This window comes from Procambarus clarkii, chromosome 11 (genome assembly GCF_040958095.1).
Source record: "Procambarus clarkii isolate CNS0578487 chromosome 11, FALCON_Pclarkii_2.0, whole genome shotgun sequence".
Lineage (NCBI taxonomy): Eukaryota > Metazoa > Arthropoda > Malacostraca > Decapoda > Cambaridae > Procambarus > Procambarus clarkii.
Genome location: NC_091160.1, coordinates 24618190 through 24633965, shown reverse-complemented (window position 1 = coordinate 24633965; position 15776 = coordinate 24618190). Strand labels below are relative to the sequence as shown.

Here is a 15776-nt window from a genome sequence, read left to right as displayed (position 1 = left end):
AGTAGTGCACTGTATACTATAGAATAAGTAGCCGGTAATTAGTAGGAGAAAAACACAAACACAGTGAGTAACATTTTACTCAGCTCTTTACTACATACACAAATATTCATGTCACATGTACTTATATGTTAAAGTCCTTTTACTAATGTTAAGCATCCCAAACAGGTAATTGGGAGGGAAGTTACTGAAGCAGACAGCTGGCCCCCCAATATAACAGTGAATTTTACCGTTGTACACAAAGACGCCAGCTGCCCAGGACACCATTTTATGCACTCTGAGGCACAGGGCCACACCCTAATCTCAAGTAACAACATAGCCAGCCAATTAGGTCATACCTACAGTATCAGATAGGGCCTAGAATTTTATACTGTAGATAGTATAATAGTAGATTAGACCACTATATGTAGTATGATTTATGATTTATATATTAACAATAAGGTAAACACTTGCTTACAGTTATCCACTCACAGTGGTGTAAGCATTTGTCCCTCCCATTGTGTGTGATAAGTTTTAGCAGGCTGAATTGTAGTATACAGTCCACTAAATAACTAAGAACAATAATTCAATATTGAAGTTTAACTAAAAAATAAACAATAATAATTAATATTCAAGTAACAAAAATAAAAATAAAGGTATATATGAATATTCTTAAAAAGAATAAAGAATAAAGCCTGTTACGATTTTCCCACATAAATATGGTCCTCAACGAGCCGGATAGAATATAAACATTAGTGCGATATACACATATATTAATTATAACAGGAAGACACTGCTATACATTTTTCTTGCCTAACTTTTTCAATATCTGCTAACAGTGAACAAAACTTACAGCAAGCACTATATTATTGTTCTGAGGACTGAACCAAAAGAACAATTGTGCTTTTTCATTACAAGAGGTTGATAAAAGGCTAATTTAACTATATGTATATATAATTTTAAGTGTTTACATAATATTGCACCATAACAATTACTGCATATCACATTATTTACAACTAATTCTTACACAAGGGTAGGAAATTTTAAGCTGGTGTTGTTCAGTTACCTAGTCTAACTTATTGTGCTAATTTGGTGTAAGGTTAGGATTTTACACTTGTCTAGAGTTGAACCTATATTACAGCCTAGGAAGCATATATATTTTATTGTGCAGTACTCAAGACAACCCGAGTTGTGTTGTTTACATAATATTACCATAAACATATGTAATTTAACTATAATCATTTTACCTATGTGTGTTAATCTGTGTCTCTGTACCAACTAAGAGTGATTTTGAGATTCTAACTTGAGCTAAATCCCGCATAAATACAAGGTTACCACTCAAATTATAGTGTGTTTTTTGAATGATAAACAGATCTAGATAGGAAACTAGTAAATCTAGTAGCTCAAGTGCTAGAAACAGTCCAAATCGAAGTCCAACAAGACTTGGCCCTGGTACAATTGCAAAATGGCTAGCAAATACAGCCATCATGTCTACTGCAAAAATTGTAAAAGCGACCCTCGCAGGTATGAAGGGCCATTTAACACGACAGATCAGTAAATGGGATGATTTATGTGAACAAACTCCAGTTGATTATGTAGAACTGGAGGGTCATCATAAGGTTGCAGAGAGGAAATTTGAGCATGTAAAAGGCCAAATACTGAAATATCAGGGATAAGCTTGCTGATACTAGCATAATAACAAGAACCAAACATAAGGCCACGACAAACATTGCAGCCACAGCTTCCCAAAACCGACACAACCAGAAGTCATATTACCATCACTAAGTCTACCAACTTTCTCTGGTACAGAGGACGAAAGTTGGGATAACATCTGGAAGAAATTTGTCGATTCAGTGGATTCTAATGCCACTATAGCCAAGACTACAAAATTTACATATTTGCAGAGTGTCTTAAAGGATAAAACATTAAAAGTGGTCTGTAATTTAACATTAACAGATGATGGTTATGATAGTGCTGTACAGCTCCTTAAGGAAAATTATGCTAAGCCAGAAAAGGGCTATCACACTTCTAACCCAAAAACTGTTAGATATACCTCATCAAGATGGATCAGCTGACTCACTCCAAGCCTTTAGATTGGAGCTTGAGTCTTTGTTCAAGGCACTTAACAATAAAGTGAATCTAGATGAATCGGACTAGATAATCCAAGTCCATATGAGACGCAAATTACCCAGTGACGTACTGGATAAGTTGTTGATAAGTTGCTCAACCCCCGCAAGCACAACTAGGTGAGTACACATACACACAGCCACACACACACACACACACACACACACACACACACACACACACACACACACACACACACACACACACACACACACACACACACACACACACACACACACACACACACACACACACATACAGGAAGTCAGGATGAGAAGAGAGGTAAAAAGACAACACGAAAATGACATCGCAAGCAAGGCAAAGACAACCTAAATTGCTGCATAGCCACATCAGGAGAAAAAAGTAAAGGAACAGGTAATGAAATAAAGGATAGGGGCAGAAGGATTCACTACAAACGACAAGGAGGTGTGTGAGGAACTGAGTAAGAAATTCCAGGAGATCTTCACCTTAGACCATGGGGAGATTCCAGAGATAAGAGAGGGAATAGTTAACCAGGTATCACTAGAAGAGTTTCAGATTACCAGCGGGGAAATAACGAAGTGTTTACTACAGTTGGATGTGACAAAGGCTATAGGTCCAGATGAAATCTCCCCATGGATACTAAAGGAAGGAGCATAAGCACTGTGCCTGTCACTCTCCATAGTGTATAAAAAATCACTGGCAACAGGGGAACTGCGAGATGTTTGGAAAGCCGTAATGTAGTCCCGATATACAAGAAAGGGGATAGACAGGAGGCACTGAACTACAGGCCAGTGTCCCTACCCTGCATACCATGCAAGCTGATGGAGAAGAAAGCTAATGGAACATCTGGAGTGAAAGAACTTGGTAACACAGCAACAACATGGGTTCGGGGATGGTAAGTCCTGCCTCACAGGGCTAATTGAATTCTACGACCAGGCAACAAAAATTAGGCAAGAAAGAGAGGGGTGGGCAGACTGCATATTTTTGGATTGCCAGAAAGCCTTTAATACAGTACCACACAAGAGGCTAGTGAAAAAGCTGGAGATGTAGGCTGTAGTGAAAGGGAAGGTACTCCGTTGGATATGGGAGTACATAAGCAACAGAAGACAACGAGTCACTGTGAGGGGTGAGGTCTCCGATTGGCGAGACGTCACAAGTGGAGTCCCGCAGGTCATTCCATGGACCTATACTGTTTCTTATGTATGTAAATGATCTCCCAGAGGGCATAGACTCGTTTCTCTCAATGTTTGCTGATGACGCAAAAATTATGATGAGGATTGAAACAGAGGATGATAGTAGGAGACTATAGGACGACCTAGACAGACTGAATGAATGGTCCAACATATGGTTGCTAAAGTTTAACCCGAGTAAATGCAAAGTAATGAAACTAGGCGGTGGAAACAGGAGGCTAGACACAGGATACAGAATAGGAGATGAAATTTAATGAAACAGACAGAGAGAAAGATCTAGGAGTTGATATCACACCAAATCTGTCTCCTGAAGCCCACATAAAAAGAATAACGCCTATGGCATATGCGAGACTGGCTAGCATCAGATCAGCCATCAGGAACCTGTGTAAGGAATCATTCAGAATATTGTATACCACATACGTAAGACCAATCCTGGAGTATGCGGCTCCAGCATGGAGCCCATACCTTGTTAAGCACAATATGAAGCTGGAAAAAATTCAGAGGTATGCCACTAGATTAGTCCCAGAACTGAGAGGCATGAGCTACAAGGAAAGGCTGCGAGAAATGCACCTTACAACACTGGAAGACGGAGGAGTGAGGTGAGACATAATCACTACCTACAAAATCCTCAGGGGAATTGACAGGGTTGGCAAGGATAAATAATTCAACACCGGTGGTACACGAACAAGGGGGACAAAGGTGGAAGCTGAGTATCCAAATGAGCCACAGGGACGTTAGAAAGAACTTTTTCAGTGTCAGAGTAGTTAACAGGGGGAATGCATTAGGCAGCAATGTGGTGGAGGCTGACTCCATACCCAGTTTTAAAAGTAGATATGATAGAGCCCAGTAGGCTCAGGATTCTGTACACCAGTTGATTGACAGTTGAGAGGCGGGACCAAAGATCCAAAACTCAACCCTCGCAAACACAAATAGGTGAGTATAAATAGGTGAGCACACACACACACAGAAGTTGAGAAGGCGAGAAGTAGGACTGGCGAACTGTTACGACCCTAGGTTCCTCAATTGGAAACCAGAGGTCAAAATGAGCTTATTAATAAACTACTTTATATTATATGGGACGCTTGCCGATGTGTCTCTGTTCGTATCTTCCTTGCCAGACGTAAGACGAATCTTGTTTCTCACAGAGCATTTAAAGACTGAGCTTGTGGTTGATTATTAATTAATAAAATAGGCATCAACTATGTTTGAAAATAATTAGAAAGTATTAGTAAAGTAGATCTGAGTAAACTTGGATATAGGGCTGCTGTACGATTAGCTGAGTAGTCGGCCGGCAACGAGTCAGCTGGAGGAAGCTGAAAGTGGAGACGCTCCTCCTTCTCTGGCTGGCGTTGTGGTGTAAACAACCTTCTCTCCTTTCTCCTGCTTCTCTCCCTTACCTCTTGCTGTGTCTAGTTTACCAAGATAAGTACTGTGCTGTATTCACGTTTTCTGGCATAAGTGTGTTCTAATGTGTAGAGTTTTACTGTGTATTAATTAATTACGTGATCACTAGTGTTTATATTGCTAAGTTACTCTAAGGGGGTCCCAGTGGAACCACGTGGGCTCCAGTAGTACCAGTAAGCTACCTAGAGTCCTTGCTAGTGTCCCTTGCCTAGTAGACTTTACCCTAGCTTGTGCTCATTGTAAAACCTTGTATCCTGCTTATGTGGACCAAGGCTTTTAACGTAAGATAGTGTGGTAAAGTAATTATTGTTATTGGTGTGAATGTATATCGGGGGGTTGTTAAGAGGGTTTAATAAATAAGTTAGTTTCAAAGGAGTATCCATTCTTCCTGTGTAGGAGATCTATGATCTACCTCTAGGCTGACATTTTCAGTAAGCCACTATAAGTATTACTCTTATATTTTTATTGGGGGCCGGGCCTTTATGATCTCCAATACTTGAGATACATCTTAATTCTAACTGCTGACCCTACACCAATATATACTAGATCCCCCATAGCAGACACTTAAGTCTTAACACGAACAATAACGAGTGGAGTTCCTCAAGGATCGGTGCTGGGACTAATTCTATTTCTAATATACGTTAATGACATGTTTACAGGAGTACAATCCTACATATCGATGTCCACGCATGACGCAAAGTTGATGAGAAGATTTGTGACAGATAAGGATTGTAGGATCTTCCAAGAGGACTTGAACAGGTTGCAGAGATGGTCAGAGAAATGGCTACTGAAGTTTAACACGAGCAAATGTAAAGTTATGGAAATGGGATTAGGTGATAGGAGACCAAAGGTACAGTACACAATGAAGGGGAACTGCCTACCTTTGACAACTCGAGAAAGAGACCTGGGTGTGGACGTAACACCCAATCTAACTCCTGAGGCACATATAAATGGGATAACGACAGCAGCGTGCTCTACACTGGCAAAAGTTAGAACATCATTCAGAAACCTAAGTTAGGAGGCATTTAGGGTGCTTTACACTGCCTACGTGAGACCAGTCTTAGAGTATGCCGTTCCATCATAGAGTCCCCATCTGAAGAAACACATAAGGAAACTGGAAAAGATTCAGAAGTTGGAACGAGACTCGTCCCAGCGTTACGAGGAATGGGGTATGAAGAGCACCTGAAAGAACTGAGCCTTAGGACAGTAGAAAAAAGAAAGAAGTGGGGGGATTATGATAAGAACGTATCAAATACTTAGAGTGGAAATATACGAAATGTTCACACGGAATAGTAACAGAACGAGGGGACATGGATGGAAGCTGGAAACTCAGATGAGTCACAGAGATGTTAGGAAGTTTTCATTTAGCGTGAGAGTAGTGGAAAAATGGAATGCACTTAAGGAGCAGGTTGTGGAAGCAAATTCTATTCATAATTTTAAAATTAGATTTGACAGGGAAATAGGACCGGAGTCATTGCTGTAAACAACTGATGGTTCGAAAGACAGGATCCAAGAGTCAATGCTCGATCCTGCATGCACAAATAGGCGAGTACACTTGCACACACGCACAACCCACCATTAAACTAGTTATAGCAAGTAAGTCACAATACCATGTCTGAAAAATTACACACTGCTCACACGTCTGAAAAAAATGATGATGTTTCGCACCGTCTTGGATAATGATCTTAGACGGAGCAATATATAATCCTTTTCCCTTCTAAACAGATGTATGGGCTTAGATGTATATAGTAATAGCGAGCTTTATTTCTGAAAAAAATTCCTGAACGCCTCTCGTCCCTTTAGCCAAGCTATATCCTTCTAGGTTTGCTCCCCCCAACATTTCTCTTGGAGTCTCCTTTTACCTGTTTATATCATCTTGGCCTTCATCTACCTCATACGTCGGACCCTCCCTCCCGTCCTCATATTATTGCCCTCTCATATCCCGGCCCTGTGTCTCCATATCTCAGGATGATATTAGTGGCCGCAAGAGCCTCACCGTCGACGGGGGGGGGGGGGGCATATTTGGGCTTTTTGTTCTCGGTATTCTGTTTGTGAATTAATTAATCCCAGGGCGGCGTTTGTGCGTGCATTTATCTCAGAATGGTGTTGTGAAGGTATTAATCTGATGCTGTTCACAAAACATCTTGTCAACGTATCAGATTAATGTAAGGCTTGTTGAACGTAATAATCCCAGGATAATGCTTGTGGGCGCTTTAATCCCAGGATGGTGCTTGTGGGCGCTTTAATCCCTGGCTGGGCTTGTGGGCGCTTTAATCGCAGGATGGTACTTGTAGGCGCATTAATCCCAGGATGGTACTTGTAGACGCATTAATCACAGGATGGAACTTGTAGACGCATTAATCCCAAAATGGAACTTGTAGACGCATTAATCCCAGAATGGTGCTTGTGGACGCAGTAATTCCAGGATGGTGCGTGTAGCCGCATTAATCACAGGATGGCGCTTGTATACACATTATTTCCAGGATGGCATTACCCTCAATCAAGGTTGCAGAAGATGGGAAGAGACAAATAGCTGATTGAATGAGGGAATTAACTTAATAATGTCGGTCATAGAGTTCCAGAGAAGCATTGAACCCAGAGAGTAAAATTCAATTTGCATTATATCGGTCCAGGAAGCCATGGTATTCTGGGTCTCCAATTTGCGTGTTGATCGGATAATTAGTTTGTGATGTTTTTAATTAAAATGTGAAAGTCCGATAAACTTTATTGTCTGCTGTTGCTAACGGAGTATCCAGTCTTTAATTAAGTTTCCTACTTATGAATATTAAATAAACAAAAATGATTTATATATCAAACCATCCTTGTGTCATGACAGAACTTATAAAAACTAGTTGGTGGAAAGTATCAATATGTAGTGATGGACCACCAGAAAGTACCAATATGTAGTGATGGACCACCAGAAAGTACCAATATGTAGTGATGGACCACCAGAAAGTACCAATATGTAGTGATGGACCACCAGAAAGTACCAATATGTAGTGATGGACCACCAGAAAATACCAATATGTAGTGATGGACCACCAGAAAGTACCAATATGTAGTGATGGACCATCAGAAGGTACCAATATGTAGTGATGGACCACCAGAAAGTACCAATATGTAGTGATAGACCACCAGAAAGTACCGGACCTTCTCTGGTAGCATGAAGATGATAGGTCAAATGCCTCGTCAGCTTGGTCGACGACCTGTCATCTTCAATCAGGTGTCCCTAAAAATCATATGACACAAGCCCATGACGTCACCCTAACAAGAGAAAAGTTGGATAAAAACACTGTATAATAGACAACTTCCAAGATGTAAGAAGATTACAAATTCCTGAAGCAATCCACATAAAAATGGAACAACCTACCATAAATACCCAAATTACGGAACTCTTCACTCTACCCACCATGAGAGTAAGAACAAGACCAGAACGTGAAGATGCCAACATAGAAGACACTACTCAATAGGCTACGCCCACTACACCAGATTAATCTTTGTATGTGCTTCCTCCCCCTTCCCCTCTTATTTATTTCATTCGTTCCCTATTTACGTCCCCAATCCGCCCACCATTTATGCCCAATTCTTCCTTTACGATGTACTCCTCACCTATATGTATTATGTACCTGACATCCCTAATGGTAAAAATACAATACGCCCAGCACTGTCTCTTCCCTTGAGAATGAACCATATAGGTTCGAAAAATTGTAATAAATTCTACAGTTAATTATATATTTTTCTTCACCTCGAACAAAGAAAACATTTGGAGAAATTTTCTTCCAGTTAAACCGATATGTAAGAGCACTAGTCAGAGGGATAGAAACCCTAAACAAGAAAAAATCAATACAGAAAAAAATATAAATGAAAACCTGCTGCCAGTATACACCAATATATATATATATATATATATATATATATATATATATATATATATATATATATATATATATATATATATATATATATATATATATGTCGTACCTAGTAGCCAGAACGCACTTCTCAGCCTACTATGCAAGGCCCAATTTGCCTAATAAGCCAAGTTTTCATGAATTAATTGTTTTTCGACTACCTAACCTACCTAACCTAACCTAACCTAACTTTTTTGGCTACCTAACCAAACCTAACCTATAAAGATAGGTTAGGTTAGGTTAGGTAGGGTTGGTTAGGTTCGGTCATATATCTACGTTAATTTTAACTCCAATAAAAAAAAATTGACCTCATACATAATGAAATGGGTAGCTTTATCATTTCATAAGAAAAAAATTAGAAAAAATATATTAATTCAGGAAAACTTGGCTTATAAGGCAAATCGGGCCTTGAATAGTAGGCCAAAAAGTGAGTTCTGGCTACTAGGTACGACATATATATATATATATATATATATATATATATATATATATATATATATATATATATATATATATATATATATATATATATATATATATATATATGTCGTACCTAGTAGCCAGAACGCACTTCTCAGCCTACTATGCAAGGCCCGATTTGCCTAATAAGCCAAGTTTTCATGAATTAATTGCTTTTTGACTACCTAACCTACCTAACCTAACCTAACCTAGCTTTTTCGGCTACCTAACCTAACCTAACCCATAAAGATAGGTTAGGTTAGGTTAGGTAGGGTTGGTTAGGTTCGGTCATATATCTACGTTAATTTTAACTCCAATAAAAAAAAATTGACCTCATACATAATGAAATGGGTAGCTTTATCATTTCATAAGAAAAAAAATTGAGAAAATATATTAATTCAGGAAAACTTGGCTTATTAGGCAAATCGGGCCCTGGATTGTAGGCTGAGAAGTGCGTTCTGGCTACTAGGTACGACATATATATATATATATATATATATATATATATATATATATATATATATATATATATATATATATATATATATATATATATATATATATATATATATATATATAGACATATGTCGTACCTAGTAGCCAGAACTCACTTCTCAGCCTACTATTCAAGGCCCGATTTGCCTAATAAGCCAAGTTTTCCTGAATTAATATATTTACTATAATTTTTTTCTTATGAAATAATAAAGCAACCCTTTTCTCTATGTATGAGGTCAACTTTTTTTATTGGAGTTAAAATTAACGTAGATATATGACCGAACCTAACCAACCCTACCTAACCTAACCTAACCTATATTTATAGGTAAGGTTAGGTTAGGTAGCCAAAAAAAGCTAGGTTAGGTTAGGTTAGGTAGGTTAGGTAGACGAAAAAACATTAATTCATGAAAACTTGGCTTATTAGGCAAATCGGGCCTTGAATAGTAGGCTGAGAAGTGCGTTCTGGCTATTAGGTACGACATATATATATATATATATATATATATATATATATATATATATATATATATATATATATATGTATATATATATATATATATATATATATATATATATATATATATATATATATATATATATATATATATATATATATATATATATATATATGTCGTACCTAGTAGCCAGAACGCACTTCTCAGCCTACTATCTGCCAGGCAAAGCCAAGTTTTCATGAATTAATGTTTTTTCGACTACCTAACCTACCTAACCTAACCTAACCTACCTTTTTTCGGCTACCTAACCTAACCTAACCTATAAAGATAGGTTAGGTTAGGTTAGGTAGGGTTGGTTAGGTTCAGTCATATATCAACGTTAATTTTAACTCCAATAAAAAAAATTGACCTAATACATAATGAAATGGGTAACTTTATCATTTCATAAGAAAAGTATTTGAGAAAATATATTAATTCAGGAAAACTTGGCTTATTAGGCAAATCGGGCCTTGCATAGTAGGGTGAGAAGTGCGTTCTGGCTATTAGGTACGACATATATATATATACATATATATATATATGTCGTACCTAGTAGCCAGAACGCACTTCTCAGCCTACTATGCAAGGCCCGATTTGCCTAATAAGCCAAGTTTTCATGAATTAATTGTTTTTCGACTACCTAACCTACCTAACCTAACCTAACCTAACTTTTTCGGGTACCTAACCAAACCTAACCTATAAAGATAGGTTAGGTTAGGTTAGGTAGGGTTGGTTAGGTTCGGTCATATATCTACGTTAATTTTAACTCCAATAAAAAAAAATTGACCTCATACATAATTAAATGGGTAGCTTTATCATTTCAGAAGAAAAAAATTAGAGAAAATGCATTAATTCAGGAAAACTTGGCTTATTAGGCAAATCGGGCCTTGCATAGTAGGCCAAAAAGTGCGTTCTGGCTACTAGGTACGACATATATATATATATATATATATATATATATATATATATATATATATATATATATATATATATATATATATATATGTATATATATATATATATATATATATATATATATATATATATATATATATATATATATATATATATATATATATATAGTACCTAATAGCCAGAACGCACTTATCGGCCTACTATGCAAGGCCCGATTTGCCTAATAAGCCAAGTTTTCCTGAATTAATATATTTTCTCTAATTTTTTTCTTATGAAATGATAAAACTAACCATTTCATTATGTATGAGGTTAATTTTTTTTTATTGGAGTTTAAATTAACGTAGATATATGACCAAACCTAACCAACCCTACCTAACCTAACCTAACCTATCTTTATAGGTTAGGTTAGGTTAGGTAGCGGAAAAAGTTAGGTTAGGTTAGGTTAGGTAGGTTAGGTAGTCGAAAAATAATTAATTCATGAAAACTTGGCTTATTAGGCAAATTGGGCCTTGCATAGTAGGCTGAGAAGTGAGTTCTGGCTACTAGGTACGACATATATATATATATATATATATGTATATATATATATATATATATATATATATATATATATATATATATATATATATATATATATATATATGTATATATATATATATATATATATATATATATAGATATATATATGTGTGTGTGTGTGTGGTACCTAGTAACCAGAAGGCCGTACTTGGCCTACTATGCAAGGCCCGATTTGCCTAATACGCCAAGTTTTTCTGAATTTATATATCTTTTTATATTTTTTTCTTACGAAATGATGAAGGTATCCACTTCATTATGTATGAGTTAATTTTCTTAAATTTGAGTTTAAACTAACGTAGATATATGACCGAACCTAACCCACCCAACCTAACCTAACCTAACCTATCCTAACCTAACCTAAACTAACACAACAAAGTCAATAATGTATGTTCTTAATATAATATATTAATAATAATTCAAATAAACTAATTGCAAGCAATTTATTGCAAATAAAGAAAATCACTCGGCCTATTAGACAAATCGGGCCTTGCATAGTAGGCCGAGAAGTGCTTTCTGGCTACTAGGTACGACATATATATATATTTATATATACAGCCTTTGAGGTAGATTACCTACCTCAGTACATGTATAACTGAACATTTCCATTTACAATCAAACCAATTTGACCTAAACGCATGCAATTAGAAAAGTGTGTGGACTTCATTATTTCGCTCTCCTTTATGAGACTAGCGAATTTTTGTTCATTAACCAAAGCAATTAATTATCGTCAGTGGACGAGCGGTGAGCTGCTCATGTTGCTGTAATTGACGACGAATTCAAAATTCCTCGAGTCCTTTACATATTTTATGAGGATTTTACACTTTTTTACGTAATTAAGTAAAGATTTACGGAAGACCTAAACATTTAATAAAATAATTTACTAGAATATTGATATCCATTGAGGCATTATATATTAATGAATCAACTGCTGATTAATTCTATTTCAAACACATGTTATATACATTCAAAAGTTTACTGTTTTGTTTAACACAACGAAAAGGAATTTTAAAGTTAATATCTGCTCTCTCTAAGAGTAAATAACAACATGGGTCTTCTCCTCAACTTTCCTTAAAGTCATTAACTTCATTTACAAGTTTTCCAGACTTATTATGCTGGCAAATGTCACACTTTCAAGACTTTGGAGAGTGCACCACAGGTCCCTAGTCCACCTGTGAAGGGTGCACCACAGGTCCCTAGTCCACCTGTGATGGGTGCACCTCAGGTCCCTAGACCACCTTTGATGGGTGCACCTCAGGTCCCTAGTCCATCTGTGATGGGTGCACCTCAGGTCCCTAGTCCACCTGTGATGGGTGCACCTCAGGTCCCTAGTCCACCTGTGATGGGTGCACCACAGGTCCCTAGTCCACCTGTGATGGGTGCACCACAGGTCCCTAGTCCACCTGTGATGGGTGCACCTCAGGTCCCTAGACCACCTGTGCTGGGTGCACATCAGGTCCCTAGTCCACCTGTGAAGGGCGCACCTCAGGTCCCTAGTCCACCTGTGATGGGTGCACCTCAGGTCCCTAGTCCACCTGTGCTGGGTGCACCTCAGGTCCCTAGTCCACCTGTGCTGGGTGCACATCAGGTCCCTAGTCCACCTGTGATGGGTGCACCTCAGGTCCCTAGTCCACCTGTGCTGGGTGCACCTCAGGTCCCTAGTCCACCTGTGCTGGGTGCACCTCAGGTCCCTAGACCACCTGTGCTGGGTGCACCTCAGGTCCCTAGTCCACCTGTGATGGGTGCACCTCAGGTCCCTAGACCACATGTGATGGGTGCACCTCAGGTCCCTAGTCCACCTGTGCTGGGTGCACCTCAGGTCCCTAGACCACCTGTGCTGGGTGCACCTCAGGTCCCTAGACCACCTGTGCTGGGTGCACCTCAGGTCCCTAGTCCACCTGTGATGGGTGCACCTCAGGTCCCTAGTCCACCTGTGCTGGATGCACCTCAGGTCCCTAGTCCACCTGTGATGGGTGCACCTCAGGTCCCTAGACCACCTTTGATGGGTGCACCTCAGGTCCCTAGTCCATCTGTGATGGGTGCACCTCAGGTCCCTAGTCCACCTGTGATGGGTGCACCTCAGGTCCCTAGTCCACCTGTGCTGGGTGCACCTCAGGTCCCTAGTCCACCTGAGATGGGTGCACCTCAGGTCCCTAGTCCATCTGTGATGGGTGCACCTCAGGTCCCTAGTCCATCTGTGATGGATGCACCTCAGGTCCCTAGTCCATCTGTGATGGGTGCACCTCAGGTACCTAGTCCATCTGTGATGGGTGCACCTCAGGTCCCTAGTCCACCTGTGATGGGTGCACCTCGGGTCCCTAGTCCACCTGTGATGGGTGCACCACAGGTCCCTAGTCCACCTGTGCTGGGTGCACCTCAGGTCCCTAGTCCACATGTGATAGGTGCACCACAGGTCCGTAGTCCACCTGTGATGGGTGCACCTCAGGTCCCTAGTCCACCTGTGATGGGTGCACCTCAGGTCCCTAGTCCACCTGTGATGGGTGCACCTCAGGTCCCTAGTCCACCTGTGCTGGGTGCACCTCAGGTCCCTAGTCCACCTGTGATGGGTGCACCTCAGGTCCCTAGTCCACCTGTGATGGGTGCACCTCAGGTCCCTAGTCCACCTGTGATGGGTGCACCTCAGGTTCCTAGTCCACCGGTGATGGGTACACCACAGGTTCCTAGTCCACCTGTGATGGGTGCACATCAGGTCCCTAGTCCTCCGGTGATGGGTGCACCTCAGGTCCCTAGTCCACCGGTGATGGGTGCACCACAGGTCCCTAGTCCACATGTGATGGGTGCACCACAGGACCCTAGTCCACATGTGATGGGTGCACCACAGGCCCCTAGTCCACCTGTGATGGATGCACCTCAGGTCCCTAGTCCACCTGTGATGGGTGCACCTCAGGTCCCTAGTCCACCTGTGATGGGTGCACCACAGGCCCCTAGTCCACCTGTGATGGGTGCACCTCAGGTCCCTAGTCCACCTATGATGGGTGCACCTCAGGTCCCTAGTCCACCTGTGATGGGTGCACCTCAGGTCCCTAATCCACCTGTGTTAGGTGCACCTCAGGTCCCTAGTCCACCTGTGTTGGGTGCACCTCAGGTCCCTAGACCACCTGTGCTGGGTGCACCTCAGGTCTCTAGACCACCTGTGTTGGGTGCACCTCAGGTCCTTAGTCCACCTGTGTTGGGTGCACCTCAGGTCCCTAGACCACGTGTGTTGGGTGCACCTCAGGTCCCTAGTCCACCTGTGTTGGGTGCACCACATACCCCTGTATCTCTCCTCGGCTGAGTGTATCAGTTCTGATGAGAAATTTAAAACACCTTCGTATCCTTTTTCCTTCTATTCGTTCTAAAAGTTTAAGAGTTTGTTAGGTCTCATGGTGGACTTAAAGCTTTTCAACCTCTAGAAGGATATGAAGCTACCAGAGGAGCCTGGAGACCCACTAGCAAGAATACACATTAGTCTTGAAAGTAATTCTGGATTCAAGGAAACCTTGAGCGTATAAATACATCGAGTAGCAGGGTATTCACATCTTCAGTTGTGACAGTGTCAGACCACGAAGGATGAATTGAAACTGAAAGACTCCGCTCCAATATAGAAGCATCAAGAAATATGGACCAATAGGCTTTCTACAATCACTTCTATTCAATACCCATTGTTTCATGTTCTGGCTTGTGTTGATGAAATTAATACCTTATTAAATACCACCTCACCCCATCCACCTCACTCAAATGTAGATATAAACAAAATCGGAGATGTGTAAGGTCTATTCAGTTGTGTATGTGTTAACTAAAGTCTTTGAAAATGTAATAAGTTTTACGAAACGCGCTCAAGTGTCGCGTCAGACTAGAAATAAAAATGAAATTTGGAGAATTGATTTTTGAATTACCTCCAACAGTGAAAAGAAATGTACGAAAGATTGAGAAAATTCGTGTTAGAATTATTAATCTTACTTTTTCGGTCATATTTAATAATATATGTCTACAGGAAAGACTGCTACCAAAATATACTAATATTAAAGCGCACGACCCAGCAGCAAGGAATCAAGCCTTCACGATAAAATATCGCCAGGATCTGATTCGTGATCAGATATACAAGGCAGAGAATGAAATCAAAGACAACAAAACGCAACTACTTCATGCTACAAACGAGTGGAGAAATAGCAACATCGACGAAAGTATCCGTACCCGCATTGAACAACACCTCGACATCCTCACAGACCGACATCACCTCAGCACTG

General features: G+C 40.0%; 1 protein-coding gene across 1 annotated transcript; it reads left to right on the top strand.

Annotated features, from left to right (window-relative positions):
- The first annotated feature begins 1463 nt into the window (after positions 1-1463).
- Positions 1464-14824, top strand: LOC123753508 (uncharacterized). Its single transcript, XM_069322959.1, has 3 exons — positions 1464-1619; positions 1881-2018; positions 12635-14824. The coding sequence occupies exons 1-3, from the start codon at positions 1464-1466 to the stop codon at positions 14822-14824; spliced, it is 2484 nt and encodes an 827-aa protein (XP_069179060.1).
- Positions 14825-15776: the final 952 nt, after the last annotated feature.

Bases quoted from the DNA above. Each gene is read 5' to 3' on its own strand.
- LOC123753508 (XM_069322959.1), top strand. From the start codon at position 1,464: ATGTCTACTGCAAAAATTGTAAAAGCGACCCTCGCAGGTATGAAGGGC. The intron at 1,620-1,880 runs GTAAAAGGCCAA...ACATATTTGCAG, and splicing joins CAGAGAGGAAATTTGAGCAT to AGTGTCTTAAAGGATAAAAC. The intron at 2,019-12,634 runs GTTAGATATACC...CAAGTTTTCCAG, and splicing joins ACACTTCTAACCCAAAAACT to ACTTATTATGCTGGCAAATG.